The sequence below is a fragment of the Rhinatrema bivittatum genome, chromosome 1 (genome assembly GCF_901001135.1).
Source record: "Rhinatrema bivittatum chromosome 1, aRhiBiv1.1, whole genome shotgun sequence".
NCBI lineage: Eukaryota > Metazoa > Chordata > Amphibia > Gymnophiona > Rhinatrematidae > Rhinatrema > Rhinatrema bivittatum.
The window spans coordinates 82,190,166-82,214,764 of record NC_042615.1 but is presented as its reverse complement, the minus strand read 5'-3'; the positions used below and the strand labels follow the sequence as shown (position 1 = coordinate 82,214,764).

The 24,599-nt window shown below is 44.1% G+C and overlaps 1 protein-coding gene across 1 annotated transcript in view; it reads right to left on the bottom strand.

The window, feature by feature from the left end:
- Positions 1-20,425: 20,425 nt before the first annotated feature.
- TLL1 (tolloid like 1) overlaps positions 20,426-24,599 on the bottom strand; it is a 586,556-nt gene continuing 582,382 nt past the window's right edge. Inside the window, 1 exon segment of the mRNA XM_029571633.1 lies at positions 20,426-22,505. Coding sequence (XP_029427493.1) covers positions 22,374-22,505 — 132 coding nt within the window. The 3' untranslated portion in view covers positions 20,426-22,373.

The following is a 24,599-nucleotide window of genomic DNA, read 5'->3' as shown; positions in this document are numbered from 1 at the left end:
TGCGCGGGTACCACATAAAGCCTCGTTGTATCTTATCTCTGCAGGCGTGTTAGGCATGCGTATGGGAGTGAGAAGCCATGGCCTGCAACCATAACCTGAATCTCCTGCACCAATGACATAAGATACACATTACTGTTTACTATGTTATAGCCACATGTGACTGCCTACCCACAATATCCAGTAAGACAAACCAAGATAGCCTGGAACTTTTCTGAGCCTTAAAAGCTCATTAGTGTTGCCTGATAGCAGTATAGTTAGGTGTTGTCAGCTATAGCGCTAACCATCTGATATGCTCATAACTACAACATTGGATGTGCATCTGGCAAGGGTGGCCTAACTGGCCCTCAGAATCTAGCAAAGGGTCCTGATGTGTAGCTGCCTGCCAATTTTAAAGACAAACATTACAGCTGTGAGACCTGCAGTGAAAGGCTTGACCGTAGCTTATGTTGTTCTGGTGATTGTCCAGTGAAGGTTGTGCTGTCTGGCAAGTTGTGGCAAAATAACCTATAGAGGCAATAACAGAAGCCTGCAACATGCAGGGCACAACACTTGGAGTACAGGAGTGCAAGGGTACACATTAACACTTGCTGCCTATGTCCCAAATGGCTCGGTATATAATCACACATACAGGTAGTGTGGCAGCAGTGTGCAGTGTGCAGGCTAACAAATCCACAGAGCTTTTAGATAAAAAGTACTAGGAACCTAGATACAGCTTCATATTTCACAACATTACTGACTCCTTTGCCCATAGAACTTCAGTAGGGCACTGAACAAGGGTCTTCAAAAGGCATACATTTACCGTACTACTTGCTTAGGAACCCTGATAAGCCATGTATACTGGCTTGGAACACTCAACTTGCCCATGGCAACCCCGCAACTATGACACCCCCCCCCCCCCCCCCAATTTGGGTGATATTACATACATCAACATTGCATGACATGGAATAGATAAAGGAAAAAGTATGTTACCTACAAGCCAAGCATCACCGTACAGGCCAGCCTCAAAATTGTCAAAAAGGACCGATTGCCTTAGTATAAAGGAATCATGTGCTCCTCCCGGGTACCTAGCCACCACATCCAGAATGTGTATTCCAGCATCACAGACCATTTGCACATTGAGGGAGTGGAATAGCTTTCTGTTGCGGTATACCTCTTCTCTTTCACGTGGTGGAATGATGGCCACATGAGTACAGTCAATAGCTCCAATAACATTGGGGAAGTGTGCAAAGGCATAAAATGCTCTCTTCAAGTCCATCAAGTCCTGCCTGTTGCAAGGAAAGTATATGTAGTGATCAATGTGGTCCATGACTGCTTCAATGACCTGATCCAGACAGCGTGAAAAAGTGCTTTGAGACATTCCTCCCACAACTCCAACTGTGGTTGGAAGGAACCGCTGGCAGTGAAAAGGAGTGCAGCCAACAGTTTGGAAATGCCATGGATGGCTTGGGACCTTGTGGTTGCAGTATCCAGATCAACTCGCATCTCTTCATATAATTCATGTATTGCCTGAGAGCTGAGATGATACCTGCTCACCACTAAGTCCTCAGGCATGCCCTCCAATAAAGTACGTGGAGGAAATATATGGTCCCTATTTATCCTTGGCTGGGCCCAGGCATGTGGCCAGCCCTGACCAGGCCTGTGATCCTGAGGGAGTGCAGCCTCTTTCTGCGCTGCTGGTAACTCCTTGTGATAGCTTGGATGTGGCCTGGCCTGTTGTTCATGTTGCTCTGCTTCCACATGCTGTGGTCTGTGACAGGACTGGCAAGGCATGAAGTTGCCATGTTTAAGGTTCATGAAGGTTCACCTACTAAATTCAAGCATTTTTATTGGTCCAGGAAGGCTGGGTAGCTGTTTTGAGTTTTTATTGCACGCAGTATGCGCCGCGATAATACAGCGGTGCGCAATATCACATGCGATAAGTCCTTAGCGCAAATAAAAAAAGGTGTAGTTATTTTCCGCGTTAATGGGCCTGCGATAATGGACAAAATTTATCACAAACTGCGATAGAATCTCCTACTTTACATTAGACCTCCCCCAACTCCTCTCCTATTCCTCCCCTTTTTAAAATTTGCATCGCGATCTGTAGTACAGCCCTTTCTGCTTTTGTTAACAAGTTATTGCATGCGTTAATGGTGCTTTTAGCATTCGATAACGCCTTAATGCAAAAACACCTTATAGCAATTTGATAAATTACCCCCTTAGATTGTAAGCCCTCTGGGGATAGGGAATTACCTACAATACCTCCATATAATCCACTTTGAAGTGCTGAAAGACAAGCAGAATATTAATCTAAATAAATAAAATAATTGATTTGGAAACCATTCAAAATGTGGAAGAATTAATTTACAAATATGAGCTCAGTTTAGTCTTTGACAGTGTATAATAGCATTCTTAATTATTTGAAGCCATACTTACAATGTGATGTTTTTGTCATTTTCCATACCATTTTCTAGTCTATTGGTTTTAGACCAATTGTGTATAATATGAAGAGACAGTTGGTGGAATGTAGAGTATTAAGTGGGTATAATGGGGAAGGGGGAAGGTGGGGGTGCAGGGTAGTGATGGGTAAGTTATGGCTAAACAGGAAAAATCGGCAGGTATCAGGAATCCTGTAAAAATGTTGCTGGCTGTGATATGATATATGGTTCTTTTATTTGGATATCAGTTAGTGTATTATTGTATAGACTGTAAAGAACCTGGATACTTGAAAGATGTTGTACTGTTTATTTGAAAATTCAATAAAAATTGTTTTGCAAAAACATAAAGAAAAACGTTCACTAGGGACACTGGTTGGTGGGCAAGATAGATACCACTTCACCACTTTGGCTAGGTCTGGTCAGATTGTGGACTTATGTGCTTAATATGCAAGCACCTCTATGACTGCGTCTTCTAGGAACTCTGTAAGATAGCATGTCACGGACCTTTTGCACTGAGTTCTTTGTGTGGATGAATCGAAAGCCTTTCTTCCAGTCAGCTGTTTTCACTCTGACCTGTGCCAGGAATAGTGATTCTTTGCAGGTTACATGGCTATGGCAAATTTTGGTGGAGAAGGAAGTGCTAGCTGTCTGGGTGCTGCTCCTGCTTGCACTATTTTCTGAGGTAGCCACTATTTTCTCTTGTGCTACTCTCCTGCTCTGTCATGCCTCTGGTGTTCCTCCTGATAGATTGACTGCTCCAGCATCTGCTTCATCAGTGTGAGACATTCAGACTCCAGGATCAAGTATTGTAGCAAGCTTGAATACATTTTTTTCCGGCAGAGGTATCAGTCTCTCATACACTTGATACAGCAAGCAGTCCATAAACTGTAACACCTCTGCTTTCATTCTCATGTTCTGCTGGAAGCCCTCCAACATTTCTATCAATTCACCATTGGGACCAGATCAACAAAGGTGGTGCTTCTGGAGCTCATGTTCTCAGTGGCATTCTTGAAGAGCTTCAGGATATCTACCAGCTGCCTCATATCTGCCAAATCAAGATGACCCATGGGGCAATTCACACCTATCCCTGTTTCCTGAGACAGATTATGAATAGGTGTCTACTGCTCTACTAATCTCTTCAGTATCAGGTCCATTCAATTCCAGCAGGTGCCATTATCAACAATGAGGTGCTTGAGAGGCATCCCAATTTCCTCTTGCTTCTCTCAAAGAAGCTGCCCTGCATTTACACTTCTGTGGAAGTGCCCCACATTTTCCCTGCACTTCTCTAAAAAACCTGCCAAGTATTCATTAACATAGGCCTTGGACCCCAGCCAAAGGGCATCCTTCATTACTAGATGCAGAGTGTGCAAATTCTCAGTTACCCTCTAATTCCCCATTGTGTATTGCTTTAACATTATTTATGCCATTGTCTGTTGCAAACCTGCATTAAACTCTTAGCCCTCCTGTCTAGGTGCCAATCCTCCAACATCTCTCTTATGGCTGATAGAATATTGGCAGAGGTATGGGACTCATCCATTGTGCAGAAAAGCCCACCTGTACCCTGATGCTCTGTCCCTGCTAGAGCTGCTGCATGCCCCAGCCTCCACCAGATCCCACCAGTGTACTGTCAGAGAGAGACAAGAGTGCAGAGCATTCATGGAGGTCCAGATATTATTAGTAAATGATTGCTACTACCCTCTGCCTTAGCCAGGCAGTACCTGGATGTGAGTGGTTGTACAAGCTAGGGATGTCCTTCCTATTAAAGATCGTCCTAGAGAGGGCTTTGTAATATGGGAATGCCAGCCCACATTCTGCACTAGATGCAGGGACTGGCCATCAAGGCAATCATTTTAGTAATGTTTCTTGTTATAACTTTTAATGCTGCCTGTCTCCTAACCCAGGACAGTGCTACCAAACGCCATCCATTTGATTATCACTTCTGATGCTTGGCAGGGGGCTGCTGCCTGATACCTGACTGCTGGAAGGGGTTGAGATCATGGGATAAGTTTGGGGTCCACCACTTTTCCCTTATTGGAAAATGGGGTCCCTGGGATACTACTAGTAATTTCACCCTCCCCAGATGCCAATACTATTAGATGCAGGTGATAGTGTATACCGGTGTTTGTCAGGTGCCGCATTTGCTTCTCTTCTCTTCAATTGACATCCTTTGCACAATGATTACACTTCACAAAATGAGGGTCTTCCCTAATTTTGAAATAGTTCCAGATCACGGATTTCTTCTGCAATCCCACCTTTACATGCTTGGCAGAGGATGCTGGCATTGCAGCTAAAGTAAGATGCACTTTCTACCTGTGCTGCCTGCTCTTCATCACTATCCTCATGTTGCACTATCTACCCCATTGATGAACTGGATGATGCTAGGACACTATTGTATAAGTCTCCCAAATGTTCTACTTCTAGTATCTCTTCAATATCTTCTGATTCAGACTTTCCAAGCAAAGACCCTTTGTCTGAATCAGTGGAGGATGCTATTGCCTTCATTACTTCACCTCTAGTGAGGACAGAAGGGTGAGCTGCTGTTTTGTCATATGACAGGGCAAAGGTAGCGCCGGCGCCATTTCTATCAGCGCACCCGTGGCCCGAGAGTGGAAGATCACACCGGGACCCCCCCACTGGACCCCAGGTAATTTAAGACATTTTGGGGGGGTTCAGGAGGGTGGGGGATTTATTTTAAAGGGTCGGGGTGGGTTTTAGGGTTGTTTTAGTGTGCCGGTTTTCCCGCCCTCCCCCTTCCCCTCCCCCTTCCCCCGATTTATGATTTTTGACGATAAATCGGGGGAATTCCTATTATATATCGCCTCTAACGATTTTTGACGATTTAAAATATATCGGACGATATTTTAAATCGTCAAAAAACGATTCACATCCCTACTGCCTACTGCCAACTGCCCAGACAAACAGAGACATAATCAACAGCAGCTCTGCAAGTAACTCTTCACACACTGCCTCTACATTCCACAAGGAGAGAAAAAACAGCAACATGAGTCTGACAGAGAATAGCTGCAACAGTGCCTGGCTGACTTTTTCTAATGACTGACACAGTGATAGCCTAAAATGGGCTGCAGCCACAAAATTGTTTGGGAAAAGTTAACTAGGAACTCAGAAAGAGTTCAAAAGTGTGCTTCACAGAAAATTTCTTCAGAAGGAATGCACAGCAAATCTCAGATATGCTCACTCTTCAAGATAAGTGTCACGGTTTCCAGTGTGCAGAGATAGGTTGGATTGGAAAAATGATTCACTGTGATAGATTTCTGTTATCTCCTTGACAACATGTCCATCTTATCCATGTCTGCTGGCTGGCTGCTCTATAATTACTTTGTAACAATTGCTAACTGCAGACCTATTGATCTCCCATTAATTTCTATGAGGCCATTATGACTCATAGAAATCATTAATTTGAAAACAAATGATACATATAGGATTTGTTAAATTCAGTGGTCCCTCTCCATTTATTTCAGGTTCCCTCAAAGGAAATGAACTAATATTTTTCAAGACACCCTTTTGTTTTAATGCACACACATGTGAAAAATTACGCATGAATACGTCATGCATTTATCTGGTAAGTTCCGACCTATCCGGCTAAGTATTGACACTTATCTGGAAGGTTCCAATTTATCCTGCTAAGCAGCAGCAAAGTCATTCTTATCCAGTCAAGACTTAAAATGCCACTTATCCAGCTATAAGCACTAATATTTGCTAGCACGGACTACTGTAACACACTTTTCCTAGGATTACCATATACCACAATCAGGCCACTGCAAATACTACAGAACTCAGCTGCCAGAATACTTACTGGAAAAGGCAAGAGAGATCATATCACCCAAACACTTGCGGATTTACACTGGCTCCCAATAGAACAAAGAGTACAATTCAAAACACTATACACAATTCATAAACTAATAAATGACGAAAACGCCGACTGGCTAAACACTGCACTACAATTACATGTCCCTCAAAGAAATCTCAAGTCGGCCAATAAAGCACTACTAACCATTCCCTCAGTCAAAATAGCAAAGTTGACCCAAGTTAGAGAGAGAGCACTATCTTTGGCAGGGCCATTATTATGGAACGCATTACCACTTGAACTGAGACTAATGAAAGAATTAAAACTCTTCAAAAAAGGCCTAAAAACTTGGCTTTTCAAAAAAGCATTTCACGAGTGCACTGACTAACAACATACAGCTGAAAGTTACCATAAAAAGGAGGAATTGGCAATTTTATTATTTTACCCATAATTAAATATTAAATTAAAAACAGTATACACATATATGATTATTCCATCAATCATATAAATAGTAACCTCAACCCACTTATCATTTAGAGTATATTATTGAACTATCTCTTTTCTGATTCTTTGTTTTATTTTACAATCCCAGCCTGGTTATCCCACCTTTCTTCATTTTTTTGTTTTACTGGAGTGCATTGTCTCCAAGAAAAAAATTTGAAAAAGAAAAAAATACAAATTTTTCCTCCTACCCCATATTTTTCTGGTTCTCTATCATACTGGTTTGTTGTAAATTTCTAGAATCCATCTTGGTTCCCCCACCCTTCTTCTTTCTTGGTTATACTGGGTTCTGTTATCCCCAAAAACTCTAAATCAGAAAGAAGAAATACAGCCACAAGAGACAAGATATAGAGGAGAAATGTTTTCTATATTATGAATGCGGTAAAGTTTTCAGTAAGAAGCAACACTAATACAGCCCTAAAGGAAGAGATTCTGTTCAGCTACAGAATATGGGAAAAACTTTCCTAATAAAGCAAACATCACAAGTTACCAAGAAGGCCACACTGAAGAGAAACCATTTAAATCTTCTGATTGTCAGAAGAGTTTCAATCAGAAAGCAAATTTCACAAGAAACCCAAAACTCTACCCGGCATCAAAATCAATTTCAAATAGGGAATATAATAAAAGAATATGTAACAAAAGTGATACTGATGACCTATCATTCTCTTGTATTAAATCTGACAAGTGGAATATGCTTCTATAGGAAGACAGACATCTCCCATACCACTCTGCCTTGCTACCCCTTATCCTACACCTTAAGGGTATTACTTCAGCATTACTGCCATACAAAGACTTTGTACCAGGAATGTCTTGCTGTCAGTTTACCTTGCTCTTATACACCAGACTCTACACCTGGAGTATTCTTGCCATTCTGGGTAGTTGATTTACACCTTTCATGTAGTTTTGGTATAGTAATACCACTCTTTATGAAGCTTTGTCCCTTTATCCATGCCTTGAGTTTTTTTTACTGCTACCTTTTCTGCTTTCTCCCACTCCTCCCCCCCCCCCCCCTTCATTGTACCATAGGATGTTGATACCATTCTTAAGAACAAAAGAACATAAGACATTTCCATACTGGATCAGTCCAAGGGTCCATCAAGCCCAGTATCCTATTTCCAATAGTGGCCAATCCGGGTTACAAGTACCTGGCAAGTACCCAAACATGAAATACATCCCATGCTACTAATCCCAGTAATAGCAGTGGCTATTCCCTAACTCAACTTGATTAATAGCAGTTTATGGACTTCTCTTCCAGAAATGAATCCAAACTATTTTTAAACACAGCTACATTAACTACCTTAACCACATCCTCCAGAAACAAATTCCAGAGCTTACTTGTGCATTGAGTGAAAAATAATTTTCTCTGATTTGATTAAATGTGCTAATTGCAAACTTCATGGAGTGCACCCTAGACCTTCTACTATGTGAAAGAGTAAATAACTGATTCACATTTACCCATTCTAGCCCTCTCATGATTTTATAGACCTCTATCATATCCCCTCTCAGCCTTCTCATCTCCAAGCTGAACAGCCCTCACCTCTTTAGTATTTCCTCATAGGGGATCTGTTCCTTCCCATTTATCATTTTGATCTCTTTTCTCTGTACTTTCTCCAGTGAAACTATATCTTTTTTGAGATGAAATTGCACAGAACCCTCTCACCATGGAGCAATAAAGTGCCATTATGACATTCTTCATTTTATTCATCATTCCCTTCCTAATAATTCCTAACTTTCTGTTTGTTTTCTTGACTGCCACAGCACACTAAGACAAAAATTTTTATGTATTATCCACTAAGATGCCTAGATATTTTTCCAGGATGGTAACTCCTAATATGGAAGCTAACATTATGTAAGTCAGCATGAGTTATTAGGCTAGCAAGTAGAAGACAAGGTCAGTCCAGGCAGAGGTCGGGGCAGGCAGCAGATAGAAGAAGTGAGAACAAACCGACGTCAGGGTGGGTAGCAATCCAACAAAGTCAAAGAAGGTCTGAAGTGAATTCAGGAAGATAGAGCCGGAGTCCAAACCAAGGTCAAGCCGTGGAGTCAATTCAGAGGGAGGAAGGCAAGGTGGAACAGTAAGGAGGGAATGAAGACAGATGAGGGACCACTAGATGAAGACAGAGGAATTCCAAGGAAGCAGGAACAGGAACAAGGTGGCAACAGCTTCTCCAAGGAGATTGACCTATTGCGAGATGTCTGAGGCAGGGGAGATCAGGCTTTAAATAGTAGGAGCCCTGTGACTTCATCCAGAGGTGCCACTGTGGTTTTCCCGCACAGGCTCTTTAAGAGGTACAAGCCACATGCACACAAGCACCTAGGGAGGCCCGCTTAGCTGAGCGGCATTACCTCAGCCCTACTTGGTGGTGAGTCATGTCTTCACCTGCTGAGGTGTCGGTGGGTTCCTCCGGGACCAGAGGTGAGAATGCAACACTACCCCCTCCTTTAACTCGCCCCTCCAAGGGGCCTGGATTTCTTGAGATGTGAATGGAATGCCCTTAGGAGGTTCTTGTTCAAGATATTCTAGGCATGTTCCCAGGTGTTTTCCTCTGGGCCATACCCCTCCCAGGTGATCAGGTATTCCCACCTTTTGTTCCAACACCAAACATCCAGTATTTGGCTTACTTGATAGACTGGTCCTCTTCAGTGGATACCTCTTGGGGTTAGGGTATCCTCCAGGATGGACATAAGAGAATTAAAGGCTTGAGGAGGGAGATGTGGAAAACATTGTGGATTCCCAGAGAATTGGGTAGCACAATTGGTAGGTAACAAGCCCACCTGACGAGAAACAGGGAAAGGCCAATGTAGAGAGTTATGAGCCTCATGGAAGGCACTCTGAGCTGGATGTGGTGGGTACTTAATCAAATCTTGTCCCCAGGTTTGAATTGTGGTGCCAGTCACCGGTGGGCATCCATCACCTTCTTAGCACTCTGTGTGGCTTTCTGAATCATCTCTTTACTATGGACCTAGAGTTCCTGGAGCTCTCATGCAGTTAATTGGGCTACTGAAGAAGGGATGAATAACGGGACTGGCATGGAGGGGAAGGCTGTTTCCCATATACAATCTGAAATGGGGAAGTGTTGCATTCGTGCTTGCTCTCTGCCCTCGCTCCACCTTCTCTACCTGTGTGGTGACTCCCTCCAGGCCTGAAGCACAGCTGCTGCTGCAGCGTCTCCCTTCTGCATCTATCCGGAATCCACGAGCTGGCCTGATGCTGCGGATCCGCCATGTTCCTGATGACGTAAGGGCATGCGCGCGTGCGTGCTCCAGAATTTGTACCAGCACGGGCGTGAATCTCGGGGGCGTCCCCCCATAGTGACATCATCCGCTTCCAACTTAAAAGGTCTTTGTTTGCAACTACGAATCGAGTTAGCAAGGACTTGAATCATACCCTTCTCTTTTACAATTCGCCCAAGCTACTCTGCCTTCTTGTATTTACCTGGGGTACCCGCTCCTCGGGGGCCTCGCTCTCTCTTCTTGATTTCGGATTGCTAAGACGGGATCCGGTACTCGTGCCTCGATGGCCTACGTTCCTTAATGCTCAGAAGACTCCTTACTGCCTGGAAGCAATCGCAGATGTGAACACTGTGAATTCTATTGCAGATAGGAACCGGTACTCGCTCCTCGAGGGCCTATGTTCCTAATTTCTGAAGACTCTCTTATGTCTAAGATGTTATCGCAGGTACAGAGATTGTGAGTTCTTATTCCAGACTGCATATAGGAATCAGTATTCGCCTACAGCTTCTGTTCCTGAATATACTGAAGACTCTCTGTTGTATAGAAGCCATTACAGAGATCTACAATTGTGAGTGTATCATCTACTACTGGTTATATATCCTGCATACCCCGTCTACTCACTAACTATAGTATCTCTCTACAGCTCAGCAACTCAGAGATTGAAATTCCAGTATCTGAGGGACTTCAGCCCTGTGAGGCACATCTGCTCACTATTGCCACCTCTGGTGGTTCTACTTCCTGTCTAATAAAGAGCTATCTGTGTTTGTCTCCATACTTCAGCCTAGCCAGTGGTCCCTCTCAGGATATCCTCCTGGGGGCGCTGTCATCTGCCATCGGCCCAAGGATTCACCAATTTACATTGTGTTTTAGGGATGTGAATCGTTTTAGGACGATTAAAATTATCGTCCGATAATTTTAATATCGTCTTAAACCGTTATGGAACACAATACAATACAGATTCTAACGATTTATCGTTATAAATCGTTAGAATCGTGAGCCGGCACACTAAAACCCCCTAAAACCCACCCCCGACCCTTTAAATTAAATCCCCCACCCTCCCGAACCCCCCCCAAATAACTTAAATAACCTGCGGGTCCAGCGGCGGTCCGGAACGGCAGCGGTCCGGAACGGGCTCCTGCTCCTGCATCTTGTCGTCTTCGGCCGGCGCCATTTTCCAAAATGGCGCCGAAAAATGGCGGCGGCCATAGACGAAAAAGATTGGACGGCAGGAGGTCCTTCCGGACCCCCGCTGGACTTTTGGCAAGTCTCGTGGGGGTCAGGAGGCCCCCCACAAGCTGGCCAAAAGTTCCTGGAGGTCCAGCGGGGGTCAGGGAGCGATTTCCCGCCGCGAATCGTTTTCGTACGGAAAATGGCGCCGGCCATACGCGTATGGCCGGCGCCATTTTCCGTACGGAAAATGGCGCCGGCAGGAGATCGACTGCAGGAGGTCGTTCAGCGAGGGTTCCGGCGCCTCGCTGAACGACCTCCTGCAGTCGATCTCCTGCCGGCGCCATTTTCCGTACGAAAACGATTCGCGGCGGGAAATCGCTCCCTGACCCCCGCTGGACCTCCAGGAACTTTTGGCCAGCTTGTGGGGGGCCTCCTGACCCCCACGAGACTTGCCAAAAGTCCAGCGGGGGTCCGGAAGGACCTCCTGCCGTCCAATCTTTTTCGTCTATGGCCGCCGCCATTTTTCGGCGCCATTTTGGAAAATGGCGCCGGCCGAAGACGACAAGATGCAGGAGCAGGAGCCCGTTCCGGACCGCTGCCGTTCCGGACCGCCGCTGGACCCGCAGGTTACTTAAGTTATTTGGGGGTGGGGGATTTAATTTAAAGGGTTGGGGGTGGGTTTTAGGGGGTTTTAATGTGCCGGTTTTTCGATTTTTCGATTTTTCGATTTTTTTAACGATTTTTCACGATTTTTTCACGATATTTTACCCCCCCAAACGGCAACAATACGATTCCCTCCCCCTCCCAGCCGAAATCGATCGTTAAGACGATCGAGGACACGATTCACATCCCTATTGTGTTTATTCCTTACACTGCTGAGCGGTATCATACAGACTGCCACTCTGTGGGAGCCACCCAAAATAGATCATTAACTCTGCCTATGGAGTATTACAAATTGCTAGCTCCTCCCCTTGGTGGAGCAGCATTGAATAGGAAGACCCTGTGGCAGAACTAATGTGTGGGAATTGTGGAAGAATTCTGCTACAGAAGGAGGGTAGCCCAATTGTCCTGGCATTCATTGGTAAAAGCCCTCAAGAAGCCTTGCAGAGTCCAATTTGTTTGCTTCGACTGCCCATTGGTTTGAGGGTGGTAGGCAGTAGTATAATCCAATGTGATGTTGAATTTCCAGCAAAGTGAGTGTCAGTATTTGGCAGTAAACTGGGTACCTCAATCCAAAATGATATGCTTGGGCAAGCCATGCAGGTGAAAGATGTGGGTTGTAAACAGCCATGCCAGTTCAGGTACAGAGAGAAGGCCCGGGAGAGGAACAAAGTGCACCATGTTAGAGAATAGGTTGATAATGACCCAAATGGTGCTGCAGCTGTTAAAGAGGGGAAGGTCCACCACAAATTCCGTGAACAGATGGGTCCAGGATTCCCTGGAGGACAGCAACAGCTGAAACAGCCCCCGAAATCATCCCACCAGTGTTTTTTGCTATGCACAGGTAGGACAAGAGTCCAAGTAGCCTTGACATATTTCTGCATCTGGGCCACCAGTAATACTGCTGGAGCAGTGTGAGAGTCCAGACCTGTCCAGGATGACCTGTGACACTGGACTTGGGAGACCATTCCAATACTTTCTATCGGATATGACGTGGAATGACCATCTTTCCTAAGGGGATGGTCAATGAGGAGGCCAAGAAATTCTGGGCTGGATCGATAATGTACCTGGGGGGATAAGACATGTCTTCTGCCTCAAAATATCGAGAGAGGGTGTCCACCCGGGCATTCTTGGTTGCAGGCCGATACCGCACCTCACAGTCAAAATGCGCGAAGAACAGGGACCATCGGGTATAGAGAGCATTCAGAAATTGGGCATGGCAGAGATGTTCCAAGTTCTGTGGCTGATGTATATCATAATATGGTGTTTCGAATCTTCCAACCACTGTCACCACTCCTTGATTGCCATCTCAATGGCTAGCAACTCCCTGTGTCCAATTCCATAATTCTACTTGGCGGAAGAGAACTTTCAGGAGAAGAAGGAGCAGTGACAAAGAATCCCTATACTGGAGTGTTGGATCAGCATGGAACCTATGCCCAAGGAAGAGGTATCAACCTCTAGGATGATTGGACATGTGGGGTCTGGATGGTGGAGACATAGTTCCTGGAGAAAAGCCTGTTTCAACTCGAGGAAGGCAGCAAATGCTTCAGGAGGTGAAACCTTGGTGTTGGCTCCCTTTCTGGTGAGTCCCATGAGTGGGGCCATGATCTGGGAATAATTGGGGATGAACTGCTGATAGTAGTGCACAAAACCAAAAGACTTCGAAAATGCCTGGAGGCCAGAAGGTTGTGTCCAATCCTGGATACAGCTCACCTTTTCTGGATCCATATGGAAGGTGCTGCTGTAAACTATATATCCCAGAAAGGATAGGCTCTCCTTCTTTAAGATGCACTTCTCCAGTCTGGTGTATAGTTTATATGTCCATAGTCATTGGAGGACTTGAAGAACATCTTGGCAATGAGATGAGAGATTCTTTGAGAAGATGAGAATGTCATTGAGGTAAACCATGACACAGATGTATAGAAGACACTTGAAGATTTCATTCATCATATTTTGTAATACCATGTGGGCATTACACAGGCCAAAGGGCATCACTAGATATTCATAATGGCCGTCCCGCATGTTGAACGCCATCTTCCATTCGTCACCATGCTTTATTCGAATGAGATTGTAGCCCCCCCTGGAGATTCCACCTCGTGAACACTCTGGCTCCCTGGAGGCGGTCAAAAAGCTCTGAAATGAGTGGCAAGGGGTAATGATCTTTCTTTGTTATCATGTTCAGGTCCTGATAATCGATGCAAGGGCTCAGGGGACCATCTTTCTTGGACACAAAGAAGAACTCTGCCACAGCAAGATACATAAAAGAACTAATGAAACCTCAGTCAAGGTTTTCTTTGATATACTGAGACACAGCTTTGGTCTCCAGAATTGACATGGAATATACTCTTCCTCGTGGAGGATTGGCACTGGGTATCAGATTAATGGTACAATCGAACACTCAGTGAGCGGGCAGCATCTCAGCTTTGCTTTTGGAAAACACATCCGTGTAATCCAAATACTGAGGTGGCAGTCCTAATGAGGTCGTGGCCAGGAGAACAGTTGATGGGGGATCTATTCGGAGAAGGCATGAATCATGGGAACGAGCCCCCGAGCTCATCAGATAAAGCAATCCCCAGTTGAATTAAAGAGAGTGGAGCTTCAGCCAGGGCAACCCTAACATGATGGGATGCACCATTTTCTTGATAACGTAAAAGATTATATTTTCCATGTGCAGGATGCTGGTGCGGAGCTGCAGAGGAGCTGTGGCTGACTGGGAAGTGGTTCTCCGTGGATGGAAGAGATAACTAATGGTGTCTCTCTGGGGACCATAGGCAGCTTCAGATGGTCCATGAGGGCCTTCATGATAAAGTTCTCTGCCGTGCCGGAGTCTATCAATGCTAGAGTGGGAAACTTGTGGTTGCCCACAGCGCAAATCACTGGAAGGGTAAGTTGGGGAGCAGAAGTGGTATAGCCTTGGATCAACTCCACACTAGCTCCTAGGCTTCCTAGTTTTCCAGCTTCTGAGTTTCCCAGCTTCTGAGGGTAGTGTGTCAATAGGTGCCCCTTCCAGGCACAGTAGATAGTGTGATGGTGGAGCCTCTCCTCCAGAAAGAGGTGACTTTGTCTAAGTTGATTGGGTTCATCAGGCCTTACAGCAGTAGGAGGTGTTGCTGGTACTGAAGAAAGAAGGCCTTCTCAGAGGTTGCAGCTCCCGAGTACATTGCTGGAGGCAGTGGTTGATCCACCCAGCCAGATCAATGAGTGCATCCAGGGACTTGGGAAGCTCTCATGCAGCTAGCTCATCCTTCACCCCAAAAAGATACTCCATGGGTTGTCCTCCCTCCAATTCAACTCAGTGGCCATGGTGTGGAACTCGATGGCATAATCCATCAGTGGTCAAGGGCCCTGCGGGAGCTGTAGGATGTCCAATCCTACCATAACCAGCTGGCCAGGTTCATCAAACACCAACTTAAATGCTTTGACAAACTGTTCTAAGTCCTGGATAAATGTGTCCCAACTCTCCTCTCCCGTTCAGAAGTACATCCCAATGCTCCTTTTCTGTCCAGAAGGGAGAGGATGATGGTGGTCTTGATAGTGTCTCTGGGAAATTGTGCAGGCTGGAGTGAAAAATGCATGTAGCACTGATTTAAGAAACCATGGCCCTGCTTGGAGTCTCCCGCATACTGGGGAGGTACCAGGAGGTGCACCATGGACCACTGTAGCTGCTGGTATAACAGGAGGCAGAGAGACTGTGGAGGCTGCAGTGGCATTGAGACAGGCTTTAAGATGCTCCATGGACCCTGCCAAAAGTTCCTGCTGAATCTTCTGTGCCAGGCAGGGAATGGCTTGGAGGTCTGAGAGATCCGCTGGATTCATGGCCTCGGCAATCTGTAGCAGTCATGGACCCTTGGATTGAGGTGAATTTGGCACTACCCACAGGAAGAAGCCCTGCAGGTCCTCATCTTCAGCAGGTGGAGCTGGCTAGAGCAGAGGCCCAACAGGAACTTCACCAATACCAACCCTTGTTCCCCTCAGTTTGAGCCCCCTCAGTTTGAGCCCCTCAGTTTGAGCCCTGTGATTCCATCACAGAAGTAATAGGCCAGCAAGAAGAAGACAAGGACAATCCAGAAAGAGTTCAGGGAAGAGAACAGACAGAAGAAACAAGAACAAACCGAGGTCAAGGTAAGTAGCAATCCACCGAAGTCAAAGAAGGTCTGAAGTCAAGCCAGGAATCCAAACAAAGATGGAGCCTGGGTCCAACCCGAGGTTAAGCTAGGTGACAATTCAGAGGGAGATAGGGAAGGCAGAACATCAAGGAGGGAATGAAGACAGTTGAGGGAATTACCAGATGAAGACACAGGAATTCCGAGGAAGCAAGAACAGGAATCAGGAACAATGTGGCAAAGATTCTCCAAGGAGATTGACCTTCTGATGAAGCTTCTGATGCAGGGCAGGCTTTAAAACATAGGAGATTTGTGACAACATCCAAAAGTGCTGCAATGGTTTTCCTGCTGTGAGCCCTTTAAAAGGCGCTGAGCTATGCATGCACGGGCCTAGGGAGGCTTGCTCAGCTGAGTGGCATCGCATCGGCCCTGCTCAGCAGTCAGTCATGTCTTCACCTGCTGTGGCACTGTCTGGCTCCTCTAGGACCAGAGGTGAGAGTGGCCGGTTGCAGGGCAGACCCACAACCAGCCAAATGCAACAGCAATCATAATTTAAATGCAATTATCCCTTTAATGTGGCTTTTCCATGTATATATCATCAGATTTTCCAACATGTGCCAATGTAACTCCGATATTTTAATAGGGCTCCAGAATTGATCCAGGAAACTATAGACCAGTGTGTTGCAGTCCTGGCCGCGAGCACTGCGGCCAGGCCCTTACCTCCTTGTTCCTGGACCTGCTTCCGCCTCCGGAGCCCTGGCTTGCAGCCTGTTTGGCGGCGTCTCTGCTGGGGCTGTGCCGCCGCGAAGGTGCCTGAGGACGCTCTGCTCCTAGGCGTGCGCGCGCGCCACTTGGGCACCTTTCTAGCCTGTTTCCCGCCAGTGGTGACTCCACCCAGTTCCTGACGTCAGACGCTGCGGCCTTGGTAAGCCGGCCGCGGTCATTCAGTCCTCACCTTGCAATGGGTTAGCTTCCCGGTTTCCTGTTGTGCTGTGCCCCGGAGTGACTCGCTTGGCTTCGTCGCTCCATTCCTGCTACAGTACCTGCTTGGTTCCCGCCTGCCTGCTACAGTACCTGCTTGGTTCCTGTCTGCTTGCTACAATGCCTGCTTGGTTCCTGCCTGCCATTTACAGTACCTGCTTGGTTCCTGTTTACCTGCTACAGTTCCTGCCTGGTTGCAGTACCCGAACCCAGTTACAATATTGCTACTTTCTTAGTCTGGTTCCAGTTACCTGTCCTGACCACAACCCGCCTAAGTCCCAGCGACCGGGCCCCTACGGGCTCCTCCCGGGGGGGGCTTCGGCTTCCAAGGGTGAAGCCACCTAAGTCCCAGCGGTTGGGCTCCTTCAGGCTCCTCCCGGGGGAGTACCAGCTTCCAGGGTGAAGAGCATCTGCATCCCGCCTGAACATCTGCCTCCCAGCCTGCTATTCTTTAGAGACATTGACCATCTATTCCCAGTCTCCAGCAGGTCGGCCCAAGGGTCCACTAAACTGAGACTCCTACAACATAGTGAGCTTAACTTCAGTGTTTGGAAAAATAGTGGAAACTATTCTAAAGAACAAAATTGCAGAACATAGAGAAAGCCATGGTTTAATGAAACTCAGCCAGCATGGATTTACCCAAGGGAAGTCTTACCTAACAAATCTGCATTTTCTTGAAGATGTTAATAAATATGTGCATAAAAGTTAACCAGTAGATGTAGTATATTTGGATTTTCAGAAGGCATTTGACAAAGACCCTCATGAGAGGCTTCTAAGAAATCTAAAATGACAGGGAACGGGAGATGATGTGTTCTGAGGGTGGACCCTTGGACCAAGGGGGAGTTGTCACCACCTGTGGGGAGGAACCCCACAGGTCCCCACCATAGGTAGGTGTGGCAGAAGACTAGCAGAGACCCCACTGGAGCTTCACACTTATCAGCCCGCGTTCCCCTCAGGTTGATCCCTTGGGGCTGGCTGGACTTACGTGGGGTCTCCATGAAGATGGAGGTCCAGAGCATAGGCAGGCAGCCAACGAAGCTCGTAGTCAGTATCCAGGAAAGGATTGTGGCAGGCAGTGTAGCTCGTAGTTGGTGTCCAGGCAAAGGTCATAGCAGGTGGCATAGCTCATAGTCAAGTCCCATCTGAAGTCAAAGCCAACAACTAAAGGAAAGAGGTCAGAATGCAGGAACTGAGTAACAACACGCAGGTTGCAGGAAGCTAGGAGACCTGTTGTCAAGGCAAAGGCTGGAAGCAAGATCCAGCCTTATATATTGTCCCAGGGATGATGTCATCAGAGAGAGAGCCGGCTGCATTTCCCCACTGCGGACCCTTTAAAAGACATGCACCTAGATGGAGGTCCCTCACTGGAGGATCTTGGTGGCATCCAAATCCTGGAGAGAGAAGGGCTGGCAGCATCAGTGGGGTTTGCATCTGGGAGGTGGACTGTAACTGGAGGTGGCACTGCACTTTGGCAGTGGCTTCCTGCCATTGCTAAGGAGCCCGGGCCTGATCCTGCCATGGAGCAGTGTCAGGTAAGAGAAGCCGGCTGCAGGACTCCGCGGCCGGCAAGCGCAACACAATGTCCTTTTGTGGATTGCTAACTGGTTAAAAGACAGGCAACAGAGAGTAGGATTAAATGGTCAGTTTTCACATTGGACAAAGGTAAAGTGTGGTGCCTCAGGGATCTGTACTTGGACCGGTGCTTTTCAATATATTTATAAATGATCTGGAAAGGGATACGACAAATTAAGTGATCAGATTTGCAAATGACACAAAATTATTCAGCATAGTTAAATCACATGCAGATTATGATAAACTGCAGGAGAATCTTGCAAGCCTGGAAGATTGAATGTCTATAGGGCAGATGAAATTTAATGTGGACAAGTGAAGATGATGCATATAGGCCCTTTGGTGCCTAAGTCCAGCTGGCCCCGGCACCAAAGGGCTTGATCTGAGGGAACGAGGCCTGGTATTGGTGAGGTTTCTGTTGGGCCTCTGCTCCAGCCAGCTCTGCCTGCTGATGGTGAGGACCTGCAGGGCTCCTCCCTCTGGGCAGTTCCAACCTCACTTCAGATCAAGGTTCCATGACTGCAACACTTGTAAAATACTCCTGCATACATTTTTAAAGTAGGAAGTAAAAATATACATGCAAAGCAGTAGTGTGCCACTTATCCTAATGTCTACTTATCCAGCTAAATAGCAGTTTTGTATAGCGACCAACCCTGTCCTGTGAATCATGCGTGACGTCACAGCCTTGTGATCGCCTGAATGACACTGTGTCAGACTTCTTGCCAAGGAGACCACAGACGCAACATAATCAGAGTGAAGTTTTTTTCAATTCTGACCTATAGATGCTCTCTGGATCCAGTGATCCTGATCCTGCCGGTACTGGTGGGCTGTATCATTTCTTCTCAGACTTTCTTCTGAGAGGAGACTGTATATTGTGCTCTGTTCTCACAGGTCAATTCTTCATGAATTTTAGTTAAAACTTATTGGGTTGCCTGGCCTGCTGCCTCAATAGTGCTGCACTGCTGTGGAAAACAAGTGCTTTGCTGCTGTGATTTTTCTCCTCTGGGTGAAGGTGCAGCAAGTCTGTGTGTAGGAGGGAGAGAGTGCAGAGAGTGGCAGAGGGCCTAAAGTGTCAGAAGAGAGTATTTGTTTTCCTCTGGCTGGGTTCTGGATAGTGAGCAGTGAGCAGTGGGTACCTTGTGGAAATATTGTCCACAAGGTCGCCAAGGTAAATGCTTATGTATTCTTCACATTTTGCTTATCTTTATGCACTACTTCGACTGTTTTCTTCTTACTTTCCTATTGTTAAGGATCCACTGTTTCTGTCCATGTATTTCTGAATTTCTGACTGGATTAAATTTCTAACACCTTTTTCATCTTTAATATTTAAAGATGGCACTTTTGTACTTTTAAAGATTCATCTGCACCCTGGATACCATTTCAATGCTCTTTAATAAGAAATGTTTTTCTGGAAATTGTCTTTTTTAGCTAAATGTGCAATGGAAAGCTTTTGCAGAGGTCATTTTCCCTAAAACACATACATGAAGACAAGCCCAGTGTGGGAGCTATGACACCAAATAATGCCTAACTGACAAACTCTGAATCCTGTTGCCTGTGCACAATTTCACATTGAGCATAACTGTGTTGTGTTTTTGGTACTGCACAATTATGTGTTAATCTCTGATTTTGCACCATAATGAAAACTTCAAGGTGAAACATGCTTTTTCAAAAGCTAGAGCAGATGTGGCCAACTTCAGTCTGCAGAGCCCACAAATAGACCTGGTTTTCAGAATAGCCACAATGAATATGCATGTGATATATTTGCATACAATGGAGGCAGTATCTGCACATCTATCTCTTACATGTTTGTTGTGGATATCCTGTGAACCAGGGAGTTTGTGGCTGCTGAAAACCAAGGATGGCCACCCCTGAGCTAGCATATGTTATGTTATGCCAAAAAATATGCTGTGCTGTACACAAAAGGAAGACCTATGAAGCAACTGTGAAATTGGTATTTCTCCTTGGAATATTTACTTAAAACTTTCTTTAAAAAATGTATTACAGGATTTTCCTAATGAACAGAATGCAGTTTTCACATGTGAGCATATAATAAGAGCAAAACACTACATCTGGTGTTGAGATAGCCAGAACAGGCTATACATCTGTCTAATTTTTATTTTTGTTTAAAAAATGTCATTAGTGCCAGTGAATGTGCATTATATGATAACAGATAAACTGATGCTAGTTTGGGTTGGAATCTACATCAAAGGATATTAAAATAATATTTTTGTACATGAAATATAATATTTCATTTAAAGTGATACTTAATGACTTTGAACTCTTGTGATCTGCTGCCAAAATCTTGAAAAAAAAAAGCATAAGGTCTTGGTAGAATTTGGCACATCAAGCAACAATTTAACTGGGCAACCGTACAACATATTTCATCCTTCAGGAGTATTCATTCATACATAGTTACATAGCACACATCATGTAAGACCTAGCACATTTAATTGTTCATTCCAGTAAGAACCTATTCCTACATCAGACTCAGGTTGTTATATGTACAGCAAACATCTAACTATGCAAATGGTGTGTCTGAAGATCTTTTGTAATATACATATAAACGTTCAGGTTGTCAAATTATTTATCAAATCAAATATGTTTCTGCAGGAAGTTCTGTTTGATCATGTGCAAGATTACTAAGGCAATAATAGTTGTTGTTCCACAGGACTTACTGCTGTCATTGCAATGATCTCTTCATATGTTTGGTAAGTCTTTTTTCTTCATATGCAATCAGACGTAGTGAGACATTCATGATTTGCAGTTTTGTTGGCTCAACGTTTAAAAACCTTTGTTGTGTTCACAGAATAGCACCATATGAATACTCTTGCAACCATATACTCCTTTGTTACTTCAACAATCCTTTAATTTTTTCCCAGAAAACAAGTTCTTTTTCATTTATGTCCAATCATGGGGGTTATTCCTCCTGATCTGCTCCTTTTATTCATTAGCTTAAAAAAAAAAAAAAAAGCAGACACATTTCTCCACAAAAGGCCTGAAAGAAATATATTGTAGCAGCGTTTACAATCATAATACTGAAAATTCAATCCACAGTTTGCTTTTTTAAGAATTATTTCATTACCACTTTTTCATCTTCTGTTTCCCAATTGTTAATGAGCTTGATTTGTGAAACAAATATGTAGAATGCAAGCCGGTCCCTGATCAGGTCTGGTAGGAATTAACTGCACATTACCCAAATGACATACTTGACTGAGAAATTGAACATATCTACGTGTTTAAAGCATCCAAATTCAGAAAGTAACAATGGTGATAGTTTTCATAATGTTGGTAGAACAAAATTCACAAAAGATCAGTTCATTGCTTGGAGGTAAGACTGACATATATATGAAAACAATGAATCCAAAATATTCCAGTTCCCAAACATCTATAAGAAATTGATTGAACAGATAAATTCCTAGCAAGTTCAGGCCACCCTTAGAAGACCTTTATCATCCTGACTAAGGTATAAGGACAGCAATTTAATAGTATGACCTGCAGGCTATTTTTATAGTTTATCCTTGGACACCAAACTATCAGAAGTAAGAGCAAATGCAGGGCCATGTCCCCTGTATTGAATGGATTGAGTCTGCAGGTATCTCACCAATGTTGAATTCTGAACAAAAGTTTTTTTTTAGTTTCCCTGAAAGCATGCAATGCTCTTTCACTACCATTCTAGACACAGTTCAAGAATGATGTGTGCATATTATCATTGTCTTCGTCATCACCTCCACCACCACCATCCCACTGTGCCCCTGGGATAGAAGAACATCACTTTTTAAGCTGAGATGCTCCTGGTCTTCTAGTATCCTTCCATTTGTACTTATATAAAACATTGGTACTTATAACGTCTGTAAAAAATGCATCTTCCATTTGTCCTTCCTTCCTCTTAATCTCTTTCTCTTTTTAATTTCTGACATAGAGGTGGAGATGGTATTATTTGGTATAGAAGGTGTCTTGAAACTTTATACTTTTGTATCGTATATGAAATCCTTTCTTGCTGATTGTATCATCAGTGTGGAAGTGGATAAAGACCGCATCCCCTTCTGATGAGATCTCTTCTGGTGGCTAAAAAAGAATCAAAAGGTTTTAGCAACAAAGATGATTTTCCGTACACCATTAACATTACAGATAGTTGGGAGATCTCAATAAGTAACTACTCCAACCTGTATTTGTTTCTCTATTGCCATATCTTAATGTGCTTTATGTTCTTCTTTTCATAGTATATCATTTGGTATATAAATTGTAGAACACATGAATCCTCTCTGATCTCAACTGTCAATTATACAAAAGATCATCAGGGTCAAATTTTCAGAGACTCACGGGTGCACCTACATACTCAAGTTTAAATGAAATGTCCAAAACCTGATTCTTTTTCACATTTTTGTTTTCAGATTTGAGAACAAGGTTTTCTGATCCTTATCCCTGAGTAATCTGAATCCTCTTGTTAATCTAATGAAGTTATATTCACAGCAGGCCTTATATAATGCTTTCTATTTTCACCATCTCACTCATATTCTCCCTACCTTCCAACTACCAAGTCAATGTCCTGCTAAAACATCCAGAGCAGATTCATCATTTGGGTTCAAACCAATGTGTCATGCATGAATCACATATTTCTGCAAGCACCATTTCAAGTTCAGCCTCAATCTGTCACAGAAAAATGACTGTAGATGCCCTTCAGCTGAATAAGACTCACTACAATATTCCCCAATCAAGCTAGTTCAAGGAACAGCAAGGGCCAAGGAATCAAATGGTGCTTACTTCCATAGCAGAATATAGCTCTTCTTTTAGGTCATTAAAGTGAAATGAATTGGTTATACACTGACTTTTTAATATACGAGTTTCTTCTAAAGTGTTCTATTGACGGTTCAAAGCCAGTGATCCTGAGGGCTTTTCAGTGCTACTCTGACAACAACTCTGGAAGCTTAACTAAGAATATTGCTATGCAAAGAATCTCTCTACAGCAACACTGGTAGCTTACATTGTGGGTATTACTGTCAAAGAAACGCTGGGAGCTATCAGCATCAACATACAAATGTACAGCAATCTTGTGCAAAGTTACCAAGTGGGTGGAATGATAAGCATTGAGGCAGGGGTGATGGATGGGAGGGAGGGAGAGGAGAGGCACAGAGAGAGGATTACTTTCAGAGTTGCCTAACTAGGGACGGGGTGAGGAAGGGTGGTAGTCTGGCAACCTTACCCTGTTTTTTTTAATTTTATACATTAATTGGAGGGGTTTGATGGGCTGGAGGGCTTGGCCCAGTAGTACCCATTTTGTAACTTTGAATGGGAGCTGTGATTTGAGCTGCTAGGCCAGCAAAAAATAAAAAATAAAAAATGCATATGGCTACATAACCAGCTTTATTCGTTTGAATTAGCCAGTTAAGTCTAAAGTTATCTGTCCATATGAGGCCGGATACGTTATCCGGCTTTAGACAGATAAATTACTCTTTTTAAGAGTTTTGAATATTGGCTCCTTAGTAAACAAGTGTCTGAAATAAACCTTTAGCACTCAAGAATGATTGAGAAAAGAAAGCTGTGAACCAACAAAATAAGTCTGATTACATACATATGTAAAATCTGATGTCAAGACTTATTATAAAAAAGGACGAAAAAAGAAGAAAACCTTTTTACCATCTTCTTGCCCCTTTGTGGGTAGCCAAGATCTGAGGTCTGAAGTCTGGGCTGTACAAAAACAATCTATCTTATCTGACTCTGCTTGAAGCTGAGGAGCTGCCAAATTGCTTTGATTGAGAGGAAAATTTCTCAGGATACAAAAGATGCTGCAGGACTCAATATCTGATGTCTTAAGCTTTGAGAATTAATCTAACTAGGCATAGTAATTTCTGAGGCACGATTTTAGCTTTTATTTAACCTGCGGGTATAAATTTGAAACATGTGAGAACATGCCAAAACGTATTTTGCCAAACATAACAATTGCCTAATTTGTATCTTTTAAAAACTCTATTATTGAATTTAATTGATCAAATTAAACAAATATTTCATTTACTCTAGACAATCAGATCCCTTTTTCTAATAAAAAGAACCTGAATAAACTTTTATACTTAATTTCTCAAAGTTAATTACATTATTCCTTTGAGCCAAATAGAGTGGGGACCATTATCAGACAGCCAATTTACGTAAGTGAATGACTTTGAA